A 9132-nucleotide genomic window follows, 5' to 3' on the forward strand; every position below is an offset into this window, starting at 1 on the left:
ATCAATTAAGTTTGATCAAAAACATCCACGATCTTAAAAGCAGAAAGTGCCAAACCATACCTACTATGGGGCATCTATTTTCAAGTGTTTTTCAGTCTCTATATTTCACAGTAATCTCTTTTTAAATGTTAATCAAAAATACAATATCTCAAAAAATCATTATTAATGCTGAAACTTTGTGAATTGTGAACTTTAGAGTACTAACAAAGAATGGATTAAAACATACCTGGTTCATTATAGCCTTCTCTTAAGTACTGAATGAGACAAAAAATAAACCTTGGAAGTACAAATTCAGACATCATCAGTAAATCTTTGGGGACACAGGGAATATTTGAACTTGATTTAATTTGATGCCTTTTGCAAAACCTGTAATATGAAAAAGAAAAAAATTAACTGTGATGTCTAAACAGCCAAGAATACAATTATTATTTCTATTTACAAAATTCATAACAGAAAGCAGCCCAATATCAAAGCCAATATCATTGTCTTTTATAACTAAGGCACCAAGTTAAAATATATAGTTTGAAACAGTCTTTATGTCAGAAATGGCACTCAGGAGATTTTCCCTAAAGAAAATCCACTTAGAATACAAAAAGGAAAATCTTGTCATAGAATTTACATATTTTAACTGCAACTGCAACCTACCACTTTCAATGACTTTCCATAAGTTCCACTTTTTATAAACCATTAAGTACAAATTGATAACTTCCAAAGAACTTACATGTTCCATTCTTAAGTCATTTCTAATATACCAAATTAATAAATGGACAAATGAGATAAATACTTGGAGCCTACTCTGAAAGTTCATATACTTACTTCTATATATCCCTTCTAATCTTCCTTATAATAATTACAATAATTTCAAAATATGACTGGTGGGTAAAGCCACCAACTGTGGTGCTGGCATCCCATATGGATGCTGGTTTGAGCCCCAGCTGCTCCACTTCTGATCTAGCTCTCTGCTGTGGCCTGGAGGAAAGCAGTAGAAGATGGCCCAAGTCCTTGGAGCCCTTTGACTGCATGGGAGACCTGGAAGAAGCTTCTGGCTCCTCATTTTGGATTGGCCAAGCTCCAGCAGTTGTAGCCATTTGGGGAGTAAACCAGCAGATGGAAAACCTCTCTCTTTCTCTTTCTCTCTCTCTCTCTCTCTCTCTGACTTTGCCCCTCTGTAACTCTGCATTTCAAATAAATAAATCTTTTTAAAAATATATGATTGGTATGATAAAAATGAAGTATACTATTCTATATTCATAACCTGAAATAGCCACAAATAAGTTATTTTGTGGCCAAACATCAAATTACCTCATTAATTACAAAAAATGCCTAGAAACAAACTTGATAGGAAGGATATAGAAATTATTTTAGGTAGAAAACATGAAAAATCTAGATAGAAAAAAACTATATATCTCTAAGCAGAAAAACCAATTTTATTTTTTTAAAAGGAAGTACCCCCAAATTTAAAGCCATTAGATTAATGGCACTGACATTAAATCTCAGTAGAATTAATCACAAATTAATTCTGAAGTTTAAATGGAAGTGCATATATGTGCAAAAAATATTAGGAAACCTTCTAAAATGATTAATGATAATAAACTGAACCTTAAAACAGAATACAAAACTATCTTAATTAAAATTCTGCAGTAGGGGCAGGTGTCTAGCACAATGATTAAGATGTCACTGGAGGGGCCGGTGCTGTGGCGCAGCAGGTTAACACCCTGGCCTGAAGCACCAGCATCCCATATGGGCGCTGGTTCAAGTCCCAGCTGCTCCTCTTCCAATCCAGTTCACTGCTATGGCCTGAGAAAGCAGTAGAAGATGGCCGAAGTCCTTAAGCCCTTGCACCCGCGTGGGAGACCCAGAAGAAGCTCCTGGCTTCTGGCTTCAGATTGGCACAGCTCCAGCCGTTGCAGTCAATTGGGGAACGAACCATCAGAAGACCTCTCTCGCGCGCACGTGCTCTCTCTCTCTGTCTCTCTGCCTCTCCTCTCTCTGTGTAACTCTGACTTTCAATAAATAAATCTTTAAAAAAAAAAAAAAAAAAAAAAAAGATGTCACCGGAATGCATACATTCCCTATGAGAGTGCCAGCTCTGAGTATCAGCTGCTCCACTTCTGACCCAGCTTCCTGATAGTGTACCTGGGAGACAGCAGATGATGGCATAGTATTTGGATTCCTCCCATCACCATCTGAAACCCAGAGCAAGTTCCAGGAACCTGACTTCAGGTGGTCCGGTCCTGGCTATTGAGGCCAGTTAGAGAGTGAATCGGGATGAAAGATCTCTATCTACCTGTCTTTCTCTCTCCCACTCTGCCTTTCAAATAAAATAAATTAAAAAAAAAAAAATTTAAGCCTTTATTAACATCATGGACCACAACTAAATCCAGAAAAAAAAGAGTATGCCAATCTAAGAATCTAATATATGATGAATATGGAATCTCAATCCAATGTGGTAGGAAGAAGACTTTTAATAAATTAGTTTAGGTCAAAACTGATTATTTAAGTGAAGGAAGTAAATCTGACTGCTAATTTGTACCATACACAAAATATATCTCATTTACATTATAAGTCAAATGTGGGAACAGGAATCTGGAAGATAATTAACTATTCTCCTACATCATCTCAGCATATAAACTCTAATGAAGACCTGCAAAAAAAAATGAAAAATAACTACATATATCAAAAGCTTCTATGCAGAAGACAATAGCAAACTGAAAAAAAAATATTTACAATATTCAGGAGGAGGCATTTAGCCTAGGTATTAAGACATCTACAACCCACACTGGAGTACCTGGGCTCAATACACAGATCTGGCTCCTGGCTCCTGATTCCAGCTTCCAGCTAATGCAGAACCTGGGAGGCAGCAGAGATGACTCAAGTGATTGAGTTCCTACCACCAACATGGAAAACCCAGATTGTATACCTGGCTCCCAGTTTCAGTCTAGCTGACCCCAGTCCCAACCATTTTGGGAATCTGGGGTGAACTAGTAGATAAGAGTTATCTTTCTCTACCTGTTTCTCAAATAAATAAAATTTTACTTATATATACTTTTGTATAAAACTGATAAAAGATTAACATCTGTGATTATAAACTATCCAAAATGTGTCAGAAAAAGAAAACAGTTCAACAGAAAAGTCAATGAAGGACACGAACAACTAACAAATATAAAAGCATTTTATAATCAATAAACCAATGAAAAGATGCTCCAGTTCTGTAAAAAAGCAATGAGAGGCCAGCGTCGCGGCTAAATAGGCTAATCCTCCACCTGCAGCGCTGGCACACCGGGTTCTAGTCCTGGTCGGGGCGCCGGATTCTGTCCTGGTTGCTCCTCTTCCAGGCCAGCTCTCTGCTGTGGCCCAGGAGAGCAGTGGAGGATGGCCCAAGTGCTTGGGCCCTGCACCCCATGGGAGACCAGGAGAAGCACCTGGCTCCTGCCTTCGGATCAGCGCGGTGCACCGGCCACAGCACGCCGGCCGCGGCGGCCACTGGAGGGTGAACCAATGGAAAAAAAGAAGACCTTTCTCTCTGTCTCTCTCTCTCACTGTCCACTCTGCCGGAAAAAAAAAAAAAAAAAAAGCTTGAAGAAAAATTTTTTAAATATATCTTTTTTAAATATATCTGTCAAAAAATAAGATATATTTTTAAAAATTTTCCTCAAGGTGTTTTTTTGTTGTTGTTGTTGGTTTGTTTTGTTTTTTTTGTTTTGTTTTGTTTTGTTTTGTTTTGACAGACAGAGTGGATAGTGTGAGAGAGAGAGACAGAGAGAAAGGTCTTCCTTTGCCGTTGGTTCACCCTCCAATGGCCGCTGCGGCCAGCGCGCTGCAGCCGGCGCACCGCGCTGATCTGATGGCAGGAGCCAGGTGCTTCTCCTGGTCTCCCATGGGGTGCAGGGCCCAAGCACTTGGGCCATCCTCCACTGCACTCCCTGGCCACAGCAGAGAGCCGGCCTGGAAGAGGGGCAACCAGGACAGAATCCGGTGCCCCGACCGGGAGTAGAACCCGGTGTGCCGGCGTTGCCAGGCAGAGGATTAGCCTAGTGAGCCACGGCGCCGGCCAGTTTTTTTGTTTTGTTTTGTTTTGTTTTGTTTTGTTTTGTTTTTGACAGGCAGAGTGGACAGTGAAAGAGACAGAGAGAAAGGTCTTCCTTTGCCGTTGATTCACCCTCCAATGGCCGCTGCAGCTGGCGCGCTGCGGCCGGTGCACCACGCTGATCCGAAGGCAAGATCCAGGTGCTTCTCCTGGTCTCCCATGCGGGTGCAGGGCCCAAGCACTTGGGCCATCCTCCACTGCACTCCCTGGCCACAGCAGAGAGCTGGCCTGGAAGAGGGGCAACCGGGACAGAATCCGGCGCCCTGACCGGGACTAGAACTTGCAGTGCCGGCGCCACAGGCGGAGGATTAGCCTATTGAGCCACAGCGCCGGCCCTAAATATCTTTTTTTTAAAGATTTATTTTATTTATTTGAAAGACAGAGTTACAGAGAGAGGTAGAGACAGAAAGAGAGGTCTTCCATCCTCTGGTTTATTCCCAAGATGACTGCAACAGCCGGAGCTGTGCCAATCCGAAGCCAGGATCTTCCTCCAGGTCCTCCACGTTGGTGCAGGGGCCCAAGGACTTGGGCCATCTTCTACTGTTATCCCAGGCCATAGCAGAGAGCTGGATCAGAAGAGAAGAGGACTAGAACCAGCGCCCATATAGGATGCTGGTGCTTCAGGCCAGGGCATTAACCAGCTTCGCCACAGCACTGGCCCCAGGGAAATTTTTTTAAAGATTTATTTTATTTATTTGAAAGGCAGAGTGGCAGAGAGAGGCAGAGACAGAGATAAAGAGATCTTCCATCCACTAGTTCACTTCCCGAATAGCCACAATGGTCGAGGCTGGGCCAGGCTGAAGCTGGGATCCAGGAACTCCATCTGGGTCTCCCGTGTCGATGCAGGGGTTCAATACTTGGGCTATCTTCTGCTGCTTTCCCAGACACATTAGCAGGAAGCTGGATCAGAAGTGAAGCATCCAGGACTTGAACCCACACTGACAGTGGCTTAAACTGTTGCACCACAACACCTGCCTGAAGGGAAATTATCCACTTAGGGACAAGACTATTATATATTTGTCAATCTTAGTATTATCAAACGTGAGAAAAGCAAATACTCTGATGCTTGTGAAGCATACATCCCCATTTATGAACTGCTTTTGTCACATAAGTTGAATTTTAATGATATCAGGATTAACCTGTATTTATAAGAGCTATAAGAGATAAAGGTACCACAAAAAAGACATTATACAGAACAATTGATATAGTTTCTGCAACCTATAAGTGGCAGGGGAAAACAGGATAGGAGAAATATTCTAGGTTAAAAGAGCTTCACAGGGGCTGGCACAGTCGCGAAGTGGGTAAAGCCGCAACCTGCAGTGCCGGCATCCCATATGGGCGCCGGTTCTAGTCCCGGCTGCTCCACTTCCAATCCAGCTCTCTGCTGTGGCCTGGGAAAGTAGTAGAGGATGGCCCAAGTCCTTGAGCCCCTTCACTGGTGTGGGAGACCCAGAAGAAGCTCCTGGCTCCTGGCTTCGGATCGGCACAGCTCCGGCCATTGTGGCCAACTGGGGAGTGAACCATCGGATGGAAGACCTCTCTCTCTCTCTGCTTCTCTATATCTCTGTGCAACTCTTTCAAGTAAATAAATAAATCTTAAAAAAAAATTATAAAAAAAAGAGATTCAAAGACTCAATAATCACATGCAATGTATGCACTAATTCTAACTAGGTATCAGGGAAATCTGATTACGGTATTATGTGATTATTATGATATTTTATATTATTATAGAATCTTTCAGTTAATTTTTTTAAAGATTTATTTATTTATTTGACAGGCAGAATTTACAGATAGGAAGGGAGAGATAGAGAGAGAGATCTAAGCACTGGTTCACTCCCCAGATAGCTGCAACAGCTGCAGTTAGGCCAGGGTAAAGCAAGTAGCCTGGAACTCTATCCAGATCTCCCACATGGGTGCAAGGACCCAAGCTCTCAGGCCATCTGCTACTGCCTTCCCAGGCAAGGCACAACAGCAAGGAGCTGGATCAGAAGTAGAGCAGTTAGGACTTGAATCAGCACCCACAGGGGATGTCAGCATCACAGGAAGCAGTTTAGCTAGCCCCTATTATAGCTAATTTTATGTGTGATAATGGCATTGAGATATATAAGAAAATATTCATGGATATTTGATGATATTTAGGCATTATTTTGTATTGGTGTGACAAAAATGCATTGTGATTATCACAGAAAACAAAAGTCTGTCCTTAAAGATTGACTTTACTAATTCACAGTTGAAAAGCAAGTACAGAAATTTTTGCTATCATCACATAGAATTGTGAACAGATCTAGTTTGGGGGCTGGATCTGTGGCGAAGTAGGTTGGGCCTCTGCCTGCAGCACCAGTATCCCATATGGGTGCCATTTCAAGTCTTGGCTGCTCCTCTTCTGATCCAGCTCTCTGCTGATGGCCTGGAAAGGCAGTGGAGGATGGCCCAAGTGCTTGGGTCCCCACATGCACATGGGAGACCCAGAGGAAACTCCTGGTTCCTGGCTTTGCATCGGCCCAGCTCCAGCCATTGTGGCCATCTGGGGAGTGAACCAGCCAATGGAAGGCCTCCCTGTCTGTCTCCCTCTGTGTGTAACTATGCCTCTAAAATAGATAAATAAATCTTTTAAAAAAAAAATAAATCCTACCTTTTAAAAAAATAAAAGATAGGATTGAGTGTCAAAGGGATCACATAAACAAGACTAGTGTCTGCTAATAATAACTGATAGAATTAAAAAGGAGAGAACAATCCAACATGGGAAGCAAGATACACAGCAGACTCAGAGAATGACATATGCCCTAAATAGCACTCTGTCCTCAGAATCAGCCCTTAAGGCATTCAGATCTGGCTAAAAAGCCCATGAGAGTATTTCAGGCAGGGAAAGCCAAGACACTGTGGCAAAAAATGACCTAAATGAAAGATATCTGTGAGTGAGATCACAGTGGAAAGAAGGGGCCATCAAAGAAGGAGGTACCTTTCTCTGAAGGGAGGAGAGAACTTCTACTTTGATTATGGCCTTGTCTAAATAATGTCAGAGTTTGTAAACTCAGGAGGCTTCCATAGCCTTGGCAGCTCATGACAAGAGCCTAGGGTGATTACTGACATCATAAATAAAGAGTGTCAATTGTTAAATCAACAATAGGAGTCACTGTGCACTTACTCCCTATGTAGGATCTCTGTCCTTAATGTGTTATACAATGTGAAGTAATGCTATAACTAGTACTGAAAAAGTATTTTACACTTTGTGTTTCTGTGTGGGTGCAAACTGTTGAAATCTTTACTTAGTATATACTAAATTGATCTTTTGTATATCAATATAATCGAAAATGAATCTTGATGTGAATGGGATGGGAGAGGGAGAGGGAAAGGGGAGGTTTGCGGGTGGGAGGGAGGTTATGGGGGGGGAAATGCCACTGTAGTCCAAAAGCTGCACTTTTGAAATTTATATTTATTAAATAAAATTTTTCTATTAAAAAAAGAAATCCTACCTTTAAAAAAACAGGTTTAGTTTTTGGTGGCACTTAGACATGATCTAATAAAAATTTCAATGTTTATAACATTAGCTTAGCATTTCTATTTCCAGGAATTTATTATATAGAACTCTCCTAAATTTGCAAAATTCTATTTATAAAGAAACTCAATGTATTACAATCTGCAATATAAAAAAGTTAGAAACAACTTATAGATTTTATTAAAAGAAAGATTAACAATACTACAGTCAATTCATAAATACTTTACTGTTTTTTTTTTTTTTTGAAGATTTATTTATTTACTTGAAAGGCAGAATTATGGGTAGGTGGGGGGGTTATGGTGGGGAGAAGCAGAAACTAGGAGACCTTCTATCCACTGGTTCACTCCCCAAATGGCTGCGATTACCACAGCTGGGCAGATAAGAAGCCAAGAGCCAGGAGCTTCTTCCAGGTCTCCTACATGTGCAGGGGCCCAAGCACTTAGGCCATCCTTTGCTGCTATCCTAGGCCATAGCAGAGAGCTGGATCAGAAGAAGACATGAACCAGTGCCCATATGGGATGCTGGCACAGTAGGAGGAGGCTAAACCTACAAGGCCACAGGACTGGCCCCAATTCATAAAGACTTTAATTTGTTAAAAACAAAATGAGGTCTATCAACAAGCACAAAAATATAACCATATCTAAGATAAACTAAGTGAGGAAATAATATTGTATAATATATAATATATATAATATCTTTTATAAGTAAAATTTTAGAAAAAGAGAAACAGTAATACATGTAAGAATAAAAATATTTAGAGAAATATTTGCAAATTTGAGGTTATTAATTACTTTTACTTTTTTTTACATTAGTTACACCTGTAATGTTTGAATTTTGCATAAAGACCAGTATGTATAACTTTGCAAACAAAGGATAACAAACCAATTGCAAGCAATAAATTACACAATGCATTTGACTTTAGTTCCACAATTTAAGGCATTAATTCATACACTTTTTTGGTCATGGATCCCTTTGGGGAAGTTTAACTTTCTCTTTGGAAAAACAAATATATATACAGAAAATAAAGCATGCAGAATATTTACATTCTGCTGAAGACTACACCCTTAAAGTCAGTCTTCCAGTTACTAGTTCTGCAGATTATGGTGAAGAGTTATAGATTCCCTCAGTCCTCAAGGCAAGAAATAGAGGCAAGGCCTGAGCACCTTTTCGGGTACCTATGTGTCCCACATCTACCATATTATCAATAAAGTTAGGTGACGGGGCCAAGGCAACTTCAGCTGGCTGACAAGGTCACAGCAGAAGGTCTGTCTCAGCAAGGCGTGAGAAGGACAGCTGTAGTCCTCTTGGTGGTTTTAGGTTTGTCGGGAACTACACTCTGCATAAGCAAGCTGGAGCTTCCTGGTGGTCCTGCTAATGATTGCTGTATTCCTAATTTTAGGAAAGAACGCTTAGTCTCATTATCCCTAAAATGTCCATTGCTTTGTAAAATTCTAATCAAATCAAATGCTAGCATAGGAGAAGGGTGAATGCTTTATACAAAGTTGAGTTGTTTGTGGAAAAGAATTAAAAGATACTTCCCACTAGAATA

At 40.8% G+C, this 9132-nt stretch overlaps 1 protein-coding gene across 2 annotated transcripts in view; it reads right to left on the reverse strand.

Moving 5' to 3' along the window:
- UBR3 (ubiquitin protein ligase E3 component n-recognin 3) overlaps window positions 1-9132 on the reverse strand; it is a 221598-nt gene that overhangs the window by 186033 nt on the left and 26433 nt on the right. For both annotated transcript variants that reach the window (XM_051849447.3, XM_089328198.1), the window contains exon 2: window positions 227-366. In XM_051849447.3, the coding sequence (XP_051705407.1) occupies window positions 227-366 (140 nt within the window). The remainder of the gene's footprint in view (window positions 1-226; window positions 367-9132) is intronic.

This window comes from Oryctolagus cuniculus, chromosome 3 (genome assembly GCF_051225735.1).
Source record: "Oryctolagus cuniculus isolate XC-2025 breed Fujian yellow rabbit chromosome 3, ASM5122573v1, whole genome shotgun sequence".
Lineage (NCBI taxonomy): Eukaryota > Metazoa > Chordata > Mammalia > Lagomorpha > Leporidae > Oryctolagus > Oryctolagus cuniculus.